Here is a 13,489-nt window from a genome sequence, read left to right on the forward strand (position 1 = left end):
GTTAGCATGTAGGCTAACGGCGGTTAACAGACACTTAAACAGAAATATCTCAAAATTGAGTAGACGCCGATAAAACACTGTTCTGAACGTAAGAACACTTCTAACAAAGGTTCTTATTTGTTGTTAATATTACTCAGTTATATTTGAGTTTTGAAAATAATGTACAGTTACGTCATTTTGCTGCACCGTATTTCTTACTTATTTGAGTAATTTTATAATAAAGTATCGCTACTCTTGTTTGAGTAAAATTTCTGGTAACTGCGAGTAACTTCAGTTAATGAAGAAAAAACAAAACATGCATCTGACACTTACAGTAGACTTCTTGTTTGTGTACAAAATATATTTTTATAATCTTATGCTGAGCCCGAGCCATTTACTGGAAGTACTTCGCCGAAACATTTTGCCCTGCCGACCTTAATAATTTAAAGTTTCATTGTTTCTTTTTTATGAATAGGAAAAGTATTGACTCTGTTTTTTAAACATATTTATTTGCATTATTTTTGTTTTTAAAATACCAGAATTTATACATAACTTTTCACTTTTATCTGCCGTTTTTAAATGGGACGTTCTGATCAGTTACTCAGTACTTCTCCTCCAGGTACTTTTTTTACTCGAGTAATTTTTTAGACTGTTAATTTTTACTTTCACTTGAGTAAAAACATGTTACAATTGGATGCACATTTTGGGTACTCTCTAACACAACCATTTAATCACATTAAATTCACATTAAAAGGTTTCACCCGTAAAAAAGCAGTAGAAATATTAAAAAGCGCCTTCTGTCCTGTGCGATTCATTAACGGTGGGGAGGTAAAGCTCATCCGCAGCTGTTAATGTGTTTATTTATAACAGATAGTGATGAGAACCGCGAGCTGCGCTCCAACACCTCAGGTCACGTGACCATGCGGCTGGCGCACAAAGCGCCGCTTTATAACCGCCCCTCTCCCAAACCAGCGCACAGCCAGCCTGGCTCTGATGCTCACTGCGTCTGTCTGAAGGCTCCAAACGGGATTATCCTCCTGCAATCATCCCCATAGCAACAACTACTGCTAATTAACTCTCGCTTTTAAGGCTTTCCTCACCCGGACTTTGCACTTTTTATTTCCGCAGCATGGATCACTGCGCGATATTTGGAGCGAAACAATGAAGGTTTGTGTTTTTCAAACTTTACTACATGCATCTATTATTAAAATTAATAAATTATTTCTCATTTTTTATATAAGTGCTGCACCTGAATCATTTGGTCTTCTTGATGTCTTATTGCTAAATAATTATGTAAATCTGAGTGTAAATAATTCATATCCTGAATTCTGTCACCAAATTTTAAAGGTTCATTGATCAGATATTCTTAATCCCGGAGCTGGCCCTATGATGCCTAATTAATCTGGTGATTACTGGATTAAAAAACAGGTTTAATGCGTAATGACCTGATTTAATTAATAAAAATGCCCCTGGTTTCCTCCATGCCCTGAGGCTGCAAAGGTTCCTCAACTGTTCAGTTTCCCACTATTGTCAGGGATGCCACTGTGAGTCAGCTGCGCCCCTAAGTTTTATTTTTCCTTGAAATTTGAAACTAAAATCACTTTAAATAAGAAATAAATGCATTCTTAAAGGGCCAGTATTATGTAGAAAATTATTTTTTGAGCTTTACATCATCTTATAATGTTATTCCCTCATCAAAAAACTTACCTGGAGTGCTGCCTTTATTCTTTGCATGCTTGAAAAAATTCTTTAATCGCCATGGCAACCATTAAATGCCTGGTTGGCCTAGCTCCGCCTCCGAGAATAAAGCTCCTCCTCGATTTTTTTTTTTTTTACCTTTGCATTGTTCTAATGTTATTTGTTCATCAAAATCATACCTGCAGTGTTGCCTTGAAGCTATCATGCATGTTTTATTAATCCTTTAATCTCCATGGCAACCATTCAGCTGTCCGAAAAGCCTGAGTGGACCTAGCCACAACAACTAATCAGAGCAAGGAGGCGGGTCTTAGCGCTGTCAATCACAGTCTCTTATGGCACTGCTCATCCTTCTTCCACCAGGTCCCCACGCTCTCTGCTATGCTGCATGCTAGTTAGCATAGCCACTGATGACGGTGAATAAACAGTTTTCCTGTAATGGTGAGTTGTTGCTCCGTCATTAGCACATTTAGCAGTGAGTACATAAGGTTGATGGACAGCGCTAAGACCCTCCTCCTGGTTCTGACTGGCTGCTTTTGCATTTCTTCAGATGATAATAGCAGCTCAGGGAGGACATCGATATTTTCACAGATTATCTGTCTCAACTGCGGCACCAGGACACCCTAGGCCGCAGTTCGATGATCGACTTTGTCATCGTTTCATCGGATCTGCGGCCGTATGTCTTGGACACTCGGGTGAAGAGAGGTGCGGAGCTGTCCACTGACCACTACCTGGTGGTGAGTTGGCTCCGGTGGCGGGGGCGAAAGCCGGTCAGACCTGGCAGGCCCAAACGTGTTGTGAGGGTCTGCTGGGAACGTCTGGCGGAATCCCCTGTGAGACGGAGCTTTAACTCCCATCTCCGGCAAAACTTCGAACACGTCCCGGGGGAGGTGGAGGACATGGAGTCTGAGTGGACCGTGTTCCGTGCCTCCATTGTCGAGGCGGCCGATCGGAGCTGTGGCCGCAAGGTTGTCGGTGCCTGTCGCGGCGGCAACCCTCGAACCCGTTGGTGGACACCTTCGGTGAGGGATGCCGTCAGGCTGAAGAAGGAGTCCTATCGAGCCTTTTTGGCCTTTGGGACTCCGGAAGCAGCTGATGGGTACCGGCGGGCGAAGCGGCATGCGGCTCGGGCGGTTGCTGAGGCAAAAACTCGGGCGTGGGAGGAGTTTGGAGAGGCCATGGAGAAAGACTTCCGCACGGCTTCGAGGCGATTCTGGTCCGCCATCCGGCGTCTCAGGGGGGGGAAGCGGTGCAGCACCAACACTGTTTATAGTGGGGATGGTGTGCTGCTGACCTCTACTCGGGACGTTGTGGGCCGGTGGGCAGAGTACTTCGAAGACCTCCTCAATCCCACCAACATGCCTTCCACTGAGGAAGCGGAGCCTGGGGACTCTGGGTTGGGCTCCCCAATCTCTGGGGGCGAGGTCGCCGAGGTGGTTAAAAAGCTCCTCGGTGGCAAGGCCCCGGGGGTGGATGAGATCCGCCCGGAGTTCCTTAAGGCTCTGGATGTTGTAGGGTTGTGTTGGTTGACGCGACTCTGCAATATCGCATGGACATCGGGGGCAGTTCCCCTGGACTGGCAGACTGGGGTGGTGGTCCCCCTGTTCAAAAAGGGGGACCGGAGGGTGTGCTCCAATTATAGAGGGGTCACACTCTTAAGCCTCCCTGGCAAGGTCTATTCAGGGGTCCTGGAGAGGAGGGTCCGTCGGATAGTCGAACCTCGGATTCAGGAAGAGCAGTGTGGTTTTCGTCCTGGTCGTGGAACACTGGACCAGCTCTACACCCTCAGCAGGGTCCTGGAGGGTGCATGGGAGTTCGCCCAACCAGTCTACATGTGTTTTGTGGACTTGGAGAAGGCGTTCGACCGTGTCCCTCGGGGAGCCCTGTGGGGGGTTCTCCGGGAGTATGGGGTACCGGGCCCTTTGATACGGGCTGTCAGGTCCCTGTATGACCGGTGTCAGAGTCTGGTCCGCATTGCCGGCAGTAAGTCGGGCTCGTTTCCGGTGAGAGTTGGACTCCGCCAGGGCTGCCCTTTGTCACCGATTCTGTTCATCACTTTCATGGACAGAATTTCTAGGCGCAGCCAAGGTGTTGAGAGGATCCGATTTGGTGGCCTTAGGATCTCATCTCTACTTTTCGCAGACGATGTGGTCCTTTTGGCTTCATCAGATCGTGATCTGCAGCTCTCGCTGGATCGGTTCGCAGCCGAGTGTGAAGCGGCCGGGATGGGGATCAGTGCCTCCAAATCCGAGGCCATGGTCTTGAGCCGGAAAAGGGTAGAGTGCCTTCTCCGGGTCAGGGGGGGTGTCCTGCCCCAAGTGGAGGAGTTTAAGTATCTCGGGATCTTGTTCACGAATGGGGGAAGAAGGGAGCGGGAGATCGACAGGCGGATTGGCGCAGCGTCTGCTGTCAAGCGGGCGCTGTACCGGTCCGTCGTGGTGAAGAGAGAGCTGAGCCAAAAAGCGAAGCTCTCGATTTACCAGTCGATCTACGTTCCCACCCTCATCTATGGTCATGAGCTTTGGGTCATGACCGAAAGAACGAGATCGCGGATACAAGCGGCCGAAATGGGTTTTCTCCGTAGGGTGGCTGGGCTCTCCCTTAGAGATAGGGTGAAAAGCTCAGTCATCCGGGAGGGACTCAGAGTAGAGCCGCTGCTCCTTCACATCGAGAGGAGCCAGTTGAGGTGGCTTGGGCATCTGGTCAGGATGCCTCCTGGACGCCTCCCTGGTGAGGTGTTCCGGGCACGTCCCACCGGGAGGAGGCCCCGGGGAAGACCCAGGACACGCTGGAGGGACTATGTCTCTCGGCTGGCCTGGGAACGCCTCGGGATTCCCCCGGAGGAGCTAGAAGAAGTGGCTGGGGAGAGGGAAGTCTGGGCCTCCCTTCTGAAGCTGCTACCCCCGCGACCCGACCTCGGATAAGCGGAAGAAGATGGATGGATGGATGGATATCTGTCTCAACTTATACTGTCACGACATGGTGACTGAACAAATATGTAAAAGTTGCATACTGCAGCTTTAAGTCATATTTAGCATATGTAATATTTTTACAACTAAAGTTACCATAGTTACCTGATTGTGCTATAAAATGGCACTATGTTACTGGAAAACACATCATAACACCCCTTTAATGGAAACCAAACATTCTTTTGTCTTTTAGATGTTCTTTCACTTGATGCTGTTACCCAACTTGCCTTTTCACTGAGCATCTCTGCCGCCATGAAGCTGGCTGCGCACCAGATGGCTGGCACGGCTATGAGCGCGCTCACGACAGGTGTGCAGTACCTGGGCTCCAACGACGCCAGCTACGATGACCTCTCCGCCGACTCCGGCCAATCGAAGAACGGCTTCGTCCTTGGAACTAAGGAGGTGATTTTCACCGCCATTGCTCCGGTTTTTCCCACCAACATCTCGGGATTAGTGCTGGGTAATGCCACCGCTGTGGAGAGCGTCGAAGCGCCGCAGTGTGCGGAGAACTTAGCAGACAACCTTGAGTGCTTCATGATCCTCACCCCTAGTCAGCAGCTTGCAATCGTCATCTTGGCGCTCACTTTGGGTACCTTCACCGTGTTGGAGAACTTCATGGTTCTGTGTGTGATCCTCCACTCCCAAACGCTTCGATCTCGGCCTTCTTACCACTTCATCGGCAGCCTGGCTGTGGCCGATCTCATTGGAAGCATCATTTTTGTCTACAGCTTCTTGGACTTCCATGTTCTGCACAGGAAGGACAGCCCTAACGTTTTCCTCTTTAAGCTGGCCGGAGTCATCGCCTCCTTCACGGCCTCCGTTGGGAGTCTCTTCCTCACCGCCATTGACCGCTACATCTCCATCCACAGGCCAATGGCGTACAAGCGTATCGTCACCAAGACGAAGGCCGTGATCGCCTTCAGCATGATGTGGACCATCTCCATCGTCATCTCGTTGCTGCCGTTGCTCGGCTGGAACTGCAAGCGGCTCGGCTCCGTCTGCTCGGACATTTTCCCGCTGATTGACCGGAGGTACCTCATGTTCTGGATTGGGATAACGAGCGTCTTGGTGTTGTTCATCATCTACGCCTACATGTTCATCCTCTGGAAGTCGCACCACCACGCCGTCCGCATGCTGAGCCGGACCTCCCAGAGGAGCGTGATCATCTACACCGCAGAAGGCGCCAAAGTGCAAACGGTGAGGCCCGAGCAAGCCCGGATGGACCTCCGCCTGGCCAAAACGTTGGTCATGATCCTGGTGGCCCTCATCATCTGCTGGGGCCCGCTACTTGCCATCATGGTTTACGACCTGTTCGGGAAGGTGGACGACTTCATCAAGACCGTGTTCGCCTTCTGCAGCATGCTGTGTCTGCTCAACTCCACTGTGAACCCCGTGATCTACGCCATGAGGAGCAAAGACCTGCGCAGGGCCTTCCGCAACATCTGCCACATGTGGCGCGGAGGCTCTCAGACCCTGGACAGCAGCGCCGAGAGCGACTGGACCAGCAGGAGCATGAGAGCAGCCGCAGCCGCCGCGGCAGCAGCTGGCAGGGCGGAGAAAAAACGCGGCCGTCGTGAGAAAACTGAAGCGAAAGTATCTCAGGTTAGAGTTTCTGGAGGCACGGAGTCTTCTGCAGCACAGCCCGTCTGAAACCAACGACGCTTCTGCACAACTGTGACACTAATAGTGTTGTTTAGTCTCTGACCTGTTAGCTTTGTTACTATAAAATGTGCCAAAATGACAAGAAAAAAAGAAATAGGAGTTTATGGATTTAAAAAAAGGGTGATGGATACTTTTAGACCCGATTTTCGATTTTAATCGATTTTTTTCCTTTCTAAAAGATGGACGGACTACTAGGGCCATACTAAGAAAAGAAAAGAAAAGAAAAGAAAAGAAAATGAAAAAATTACAAAAACAAATTCTGAATATTTAGAGAATTAAGTTGAAATACTATTATTTTTCACATAATACTATGACTTTCTTCTCATTATTTTGACTATTCTCGTAATTTATTGTCTATTCTTGTAATTTTATTTATTTATTATTTTCTTGGCTTACTCTGTAAAAACAAATGACAGAAAAATATTTTCAAAAAATGGATTTTATTTCAATCATGTGATTAGGCCAGGCTACCAGAATGTTTTGTTTAATTATGACGACAATATAATCATAATATTAGCAGAATAAAGACAATTTTACCAGTAAAACTTCTTAAAATGGCAAGAAAAAAGTTGTTTGCTCAAAGTTATCAGGGTCTGAAGTGACTCAGTTGTTTGCATGATTGTTTCACTTCTGCTACTGATAGATAATTTGATTTGATGCTGTGAAAACATTAAGTATTATGTGTAAAATTTACACCAAAGTATAACTTCACAAGGTGCTCAGCATTGCTCATTTTAATATTTGGTTATTTTTCATAAAATTACTACTTTATTCTTCTAACATTGTGATTGTATTCTTGTAGTTAAAAGAAAAATAAATATTAAACTCAAAGTCCAAATAAATAGAAGCTTTAAAATACGCTTGTAAGACAACATGGCGGCTTTGGGCAAGCGGACATCACTCTGGATGGGGAAAGTCCAGATTCCAGTATTCAAAAATTCAATTAACCGATAAAATCAATTTATTGCCTAGATTTTGTAATAATTAAAAACATTTTGATGAAGGACATTTTTGTGTTGGAGGATCTACTGATGCTTTGTCGCCTTTGCTCCTGCTTAAAAAGTGAAGATCATTTCAGCTGTGATGTGTTGTATTTTATTCATTTTTACTACATAATGCTGCAACATTTTGACAGTGATCTGTTGTGAAAATATTTTTTTATTTTTTGTTTTGGTAATTATTAATTGTATTTACAAAAAAGAGTTTTAATCCTGCACTGCGTCACTCCTGTGCAAAAGCTATTGTGCCACTGTGTCACATAACAGTATTTACAATCAAGGAAGTACTTGGTAAGGTGTGAATCTTATCTATTTTTGTCCTAATTTGGTTCAAATGTTGGATGTCTTTTTAAAATAAACTGAATATCCCAGCTTATCGCCTTCTGTTGATGTTTTATTAGTTTAAAGCTTTGCCTATTTAAGGCTGCGGTTTGCAGCCTTTCCTTACAAACGGCCTGATTAACAATGCAGTAAATTTAATTTTATTACTCAAACTGGTTTAAAAGTTTTAAATGAAAGGAAACCCAAGATGTTACATTAAGTGACTGACCAGCTCTCTTGCTGTGAACTCTTTTAATTTCAGGATTCGAAGCCAGAAAATGTAGCTTCCTGGAACTAAACTGTGACTAAAGGCAACTTTATATTGTTTTTAAGTGTATAAATGTTTGTTTCTGACGCTACAAACTGTCGGGCATCACCAGATATATTAGTAAATCAATTTTAGTTTTTAATGGTTAACGTTGCCATCTTGTGGACATATGTAGGAAATGAATTGAAAATAAATATTCGTCAGAATATTGCAAAATAAAGTGTTTTATTGTTTTAATTCAATTTAAGAATGTAAACGTTTAGTATATAGAATTATTGCACCTTTTTTATGCCATTTTTATGTTTCAAATTTACAGCTAATTAAAACTCAAAGCTCAGTTTCTCTCAAAATAATGCTTTAGTCGCGGATATATTATAATTTAAAATCTCTGACTGTATGGTTAGAAACCTGAGAGATTATGGAGTAGGAGGTTTCGGGGTCGTAGTTGAAGAATTAATATGAATTACAACAACATTTAATTTCCTTTTGGGATCAATAAAGTATCTTTGAATTTGTTAGCTGCTCCAAGTTGTGAAAACAATAACTTGTTCTCGTGGTTACGCATCACAACAAGTGGGTAAAAGTAAAAAAAATTTAAAAAGCAAAAGCAAAATCCGACCAGATCCACAGCTTCCAGAACTATATGGGACAATTATCCAAACAATCATTTATTAACAAAAGTCTAGAAAAAGAACCAATCAGAACTAACCTAACAGGGCTATTCCAATATTATTAGTTTAATGTTTTTATTTTATTTTTTTACTTCATATTTTCCCATATTTTTTTATTATTTTACCATTTTCCCCCAATATAATTAATCATTTTTATTCTCCTTGCGGCATGTTACTACATAGCCCAGAATGCCTAGCTTCCGGGTTTGACTTGTGACGTCAGGAGGCGGAGACGCCGACAGCCTCGTATCAAAAACAAGCAGCTAAGTAGCGTTAGCTCGCAGCAACGCTACCTGCAGACCAACAGTTGGCCCGCAGCTGGCTGCTCGGCACTTTAACTTGTGGAAAATAACTCTCCCAGCAGAACTAAGTCAGAACTAACTCTGGTCCGAACTACTTTCGCTTGACAGGTAAAACAAATTATTTCCATTTAAACGTATGAAGTAGTCCGGGGTCAGCGGTAGTCTAAGCTAGTGTTAGCTCTGTTTTCTTTTTGATTATTGGCTTCCAGGCGAAGCTAGCGGCGGATCGCTGCTGTTAAAGCCTTTCCAGCACAGTCTGTTCAACACGTTATTCCTCTAGGAAAAAGGAAAATAAACTCTTTTAGCTATTAAAGTCGCTGTGTGAAATACCTGGCCTCATTCTTGTTATTTTCCTGCATTTTTTAAAAGGAATTCTTTTTTCTTTGACAACTTCCAAGTCATGGCGTGTGGAGCCACCCTGAAGAGAACCATGGATTTTGATCCACTGATGAGCCCCGCGTCCCCCAAAAGACGGAGGTGCATCCCGGTGGCCCCATCGGCTTCCTCCCCGAGGCGGTACCTCAGCATGGAGCCCTCGCCATTTGGAGAGTCGTCGTCCAGACTCAGCGCAAGTAAAAGCTCCGGCCTCCGGAATGACCAGTTTAACGGTCAACCGGTGACTCTTGTTCTTCTCCTCTGTTTTATTTCTGTGTCTTTGATTGAATCACCAGAACAAATCCTGAACAACATAAAACAGGAGTACAAACGTATTCAGAAGAGGAAACATCTAGATGGAGGCTACCAACAACCAGAGTGCTGCTACTCTCCAGAATCCCCCTCCCAGTTATCCATGAATGTATCCAGCATGCCAGGTCGGTCTGGAAAAGATGCTAAACGTTACAAAAAGAAAAGAAAATGGACGATTATGTGTATTTAGAAGCTTTACTAGGGCTGCAACTGTTTGTTTTAGTTATTAATTATGACAATTAATCAGATAAAAAAAGGAACATTCTGCAACTTTTTCACGTTTTTTTTGTGAATGCAAGTTTAGAAATACAGTAAACAATTTAATATTTTTAAGAATTTTTTTTAAAGCTAAAATGCAAGAATTATTTTTCACTGATTAATAATTGAATAGCAAAAGTTGCTTAATGCGAGATTTTATTTATTTTTGCTGGATTTTATCTACGTGAAGCTAAAAAATGTCACTGGAGTTTTGAACATATTTTATTTCTTTTTTTTAAAAGTGTTATTCATCAGCCCTATCTGTAAGTAACAATTATTTATTTATTAATCTATCGATTATTCTTGTGAATAATCAGCAAAAGATTAGGTAAATTCTTTTTTTGTTTTGGATTAACTAATTTTAATATTTAGATTTTCTTTTATTAACATTATTTAATCCATGTGAAGCTAAAATTATGGAGTTTTAAGCACATATGTATATGAAAAATGTACATATTTTTGTACAGTTTTGGCTTCATTTCAGCTGGGGGTTTTCAGCAATTGGCCTTTTTTTGCATCTGTATACTTCAGTTAGCGATTAACTGATTACTAAATTAGTTGACGATTACTTCAGTAATCGATTATTCCATTTCGCCCTAAACTTAATTATTATCTTCTTGTCAAGCATCCATGAATAATATTATGAAAACATGGAAATAAAATATTTTGAACAAAATGCTGATTACAGTAAACTTTCCCCACTCATCATGATGCAAACATGAATACAGACAATAAGTTAATATTTATAAATATCGCATTCATTCAGCCTGTTATGGTTACACAAGCTCTACCGCTCATCCCTCCTGCCTTTATTTAACGCTCCATATTTAAATCCAGACTTCTATAAACGTTTATCTGCCACAGACTTGTTGTTCCCGCACTTTCAAAAATATATTAAAAAAAAAAGGAAAAGTAGTAAGTTTGTCTGGGATTAGCATTAGTATGACTGTAAATCCGCCTCGTTCCAAACGATTTATCTTTTATTTTTCCCCTAACAGGGACGTCTTCAGGCGGCGTCTCTCCGACCAGAAAAGAACAGCCGCTGTTCACGCTCAGGCAAGTCGGGATGATCTGTGAACGCTTGCTCAAAGAACGAGAAGACAAGGTGCGGGAGGAATACGAGGAGACCATGACTTCAAAACTGGCAGGTAAAGACTGTTAATCGACTGCATGTACGTGAATTAAAATATTGTGTAATAAATGTAAAAACGCAATTTCTCACAGAAAGTTCATTAGAAAGTCAAATATTTACAAAACGTACACCAGCGGCGTCCAAACTTTTCAAGTTGAGAGCAATCTAGGGTCAATTTTAAATTTCTTTTTTCTTATTAAAACTTAAACAATTTATGAGGACATTCGTTGCCTTAATCTCTTCAATAACATATGCAAGATAATATTTTAATGGAGCAAAGTAGTCTTTATCTTTTGTAGAAAAGGAATTATTTGGGATGGACAATTATCGTATCGTTTATCATGGTAAATTTCTTGTGATGAGGTTTGTGATTTATCTTTGTCACAATGAAGTCCAGTTAATGTTAGAAACTGAAACTGTTTTTTCTATGTATTTTACACAACAATATTGATAAATATCAGTAAATTCAAAAATATGATTGAATCTATGTGGTTTAGCGATATAAATCACACTTAGAAACATCAATGAAATCAACAAAACATATTTATAAAAAAATAATGAATATGTTCCACAAAAAAGCCCATATATATATGTGTGTGTGTGTGTTTTCTTTTTGGCCCATCAGTTCACATTTTTTATTAATAAAATGAAATATATATATCTATATATATAGAGAGAGAGATTTTATTTTATTAACTTTGGGCTACTACATGCCCAAAGTGTGATGCCCACACTTTGGGCATCCCTGAACTACACATTGCATCTCTAGCTTTAAATGCTTTTAGTAAAATATAGATGCAACATGTTGTCAGCTTCCTGGCAAAATCAATTTGTTTACTTCAACAGGAATCAATTTTTCTTCTCCTCAGTTTCCAGATAAACTAAAGTCCAAAATGTTCTGCTTATGTTCCAGAACAATACGACACCTTCGTGAAGTTCACACACGACCAGCTAATGCGGCGGTTCGGGGAGCAGCCTGCCAGCTGTGAGTTTTTATTTCCACATTCCTGCTCCGCTGACCGGCAGACCGTCTTTTTGTCTTCTGAAGTCGAAGCTAACAAATCTGGTTTCTGTGTTTCAACTTGACCTCTCCTTTTCTCCAGATGTTTCCTGAGTGTGGCACCGAACCGTCCGCACGAAGACCTCCTCCTGCTGCAAGCTGTCATGTGATATCTCAAAGAAAAGAAAAGTTCTCATCCCAAGAGATTTAATTTAGCTAGTTTAAATGAAACTTTTCTTACCGTGCCATATGTCCGTCTCTGGGCGACGACGTGAAGCGGCGGCTAGCAGCTAGCTGCTTCCTGGTGTAAATTAATGGACCCTATCTCTACGAGTGGCCTCTGTTCCCAGTTATCTCACTTTTTGTATCGATTCCCAGCATTCCAGGCTTTGTCTGTTGTTTCTGTTACGTGTAAATACAAAAGAGGCGCTGGAGAGTTTTACAAGGTTTGCTGGTCAATCTGAAAGGAAGTGAAACAAGTCTGTTTTTTAGCCGTTTGTCCTTCATTTATTGCTTTTTAAATTAAACACAGTAGGTAACTTCTTTTGTTTTTGTTTTGTTTTATTCCCACCAGTGTCTGTATTTATTTTGAAGTTTCTTTTTCCCAGCTGGTATCAATTTGCAACCGATGTACTTTAGTGGAGGAAAAACAAACAAAAAAAACAATAAATTGAGAGTTGAGAATCTTCGCATGTTTCGGTGATTCAGTTTTTTTCTGCGTCACATTTCAAGCTGCATTATGGAACTTATTACAACTTATTTTATTTTCCAAAAGTTGACATGCATGTTGCTGAAAAACAGAAACTCCTCTAGAAGACACCCAACAAATGACAGCTGGACCTGATGTGTAATTTCAAAACGAGCCTATCAAAATAAGACTATGTGATTTTTTTTTTTTTTTTCTCCTTCTAAAGTTGCCATGCTTATTGCTAAAAAAGCTACATTGCCAGTGACCTCTCTCCCAGGGTGACGTTGGTCCACCCTTTGCAGCTAGAACAGCTTCAGCTTTCCTGAAGGTTCTCCCCCAGGTTCTGTGTGTTTATGGGGATATTTGATCATTATTCCAGAAGTGCATTTGTGAGGTCACACACTGATGTTGGACGAGAAGGCCTGGCTCTGTCTCTGCTCTAATAGTTCTATTGGGTTGAGGTTGGGTTCGTCCTCGCCAGACTCTGCCCTCCATGTCTTTATGGACCTTGCTTTGTGCTCTGGTGAACAGCCATGTTGGGAGAGGAAGGGGCAGAAAGTAATAAAAAAAACTGATGGCAAAACAGAAAAGTATGAAAATACCAGCAAAGTAAAGAACAAGACAAGGAAATAACATACAACACATAATTTTTAAAAAAGCACAAACATTTATCCCATAAACTTTGTTTCCTGGTAGTGAATGTTTGTCATTCAGTTCTTCAGGATACTTCTGTAACGCTCACTTCTCCGGCCTCAAAATGGTCGCTTGTTTTGTTCTTTCTTCTCCAAAATTGTGTCTTAATGTTATTAGCTCCTCTCCAAAACTACATTTGTTGCTTTGTAGAGGAGAAACTATCATA

At 42.2% G+C, this 13,489-nt stretch overlaps 2 protein-coding genes across 3 annotated transcripts; both read left to right on the forward strand.

Moving 5' to 3' along the window:
- The first annotated feature begins 953 nt into the window (after window positions 1-953).
- LOC114134693 (cannabinoid receptor type 1B-like) lies at window positions 954-7,677 on the forward strand. The gene is made up of 2 exons (XM_028001442.1): window positions 954-1,146; window positions 4,837-7,677. Exon 2 carries the CDS (start codon window positions 4,896-4,898, stop codon window positions 6,291-6,293), a length of 1,398 nt encoding a protein of 465 aa, XP_027857243.1. The 5' UTR covers window positions 954-1,146; window positions 4,837-4,895; the 3' UTR covers window positions 6,294-7,677.
- Window positions 7,678-8,760: 1,083 nt separating this feature from the next.
- LOC114134701 (akirin-2-like) lies at window positions 8,761-12,631 on the forward strand. 2 transcript variants are annotated; one of them, XM_028001460.1, is made up of 6 exons: window positions 8,761-8,973; window positions 9,264-9,437; window positions 9,537-9,677; window positions 10,809-10,958; window positions 11,856-11,927; window positions 12,046-12,631. In XM_028001460.1, exons 2-6 carry the CDS (start codon window positions 9,266-9,268, stop codon window positions 12,054-12,056), a joined length of 546 nt encoding a protein of 181 aa, XP_027857261.1. In that variant the 5' UTR covers window positions 8,761-8,973; window positions 9,264-9,265; the 3' UTR covers window positions 12,057-12,631. The 2 variants fall into 2 exon arrangements, with proteins under 2 accessions (XP_027857261.1, XP_027857262.1); XM_028001461.1 differs by having other exon boundaries at window positions 8,774-8,973; window positions 9,235-9,437.
- Window positions 12,632-13,489: the final 858 nt, after the last annotated feature.

Source organism: Xiphophorus couchianus, chromosome 19 (genome assembly GCF_001444195.1).
Source record: "Xiphophorus couchianus chromosome 19, X_couchianus-1.0, whole genome shotgun sequence".
Classification (NCBI taxonomy): domain Eukaryota; kingdom Metazoa; phylum Chordata; class Actinopteri; order Cyprinodontiformes; family Poeciliidae; genus Xiphophorus; species Xiphophorus couchianus.

What these genes read in the sequence shown, in the direction of transcription:
- LOC114134701 (XM_028001460.1), top strand. Translation starts at nt 9,266, where the DNA reads ATGGCGTGTGGAGCCACCCTGAAGAGAACCATGGATTTTGATCCACTG. An exon ending in GAATGTATCCAGCATGCCAG is followed by an intron (nt 9,678 to 10,808) that starts GTCGGTCTGGAA and finishes TTCCCCTAACAG; the next exon opens with GGACGTCTTCAGGCGGCGTC. An exon ending in CATGACTTCAAAACTGGCAG is followed by an intron (nt 10,959 to 11,855) that starts GTAAAGACTGTT and finishes CTTATGTTCCAG; the next exon opens with AACAATACGACACCTTCGTG.
- LOC114134693 (XM_028001442.1), top strand. Translation starts at nt 4,896, where the DNA reads ATGAAGCTGGCTGCGCACCAGATGGCTGGCACGGCTATGAGCGCGCTC.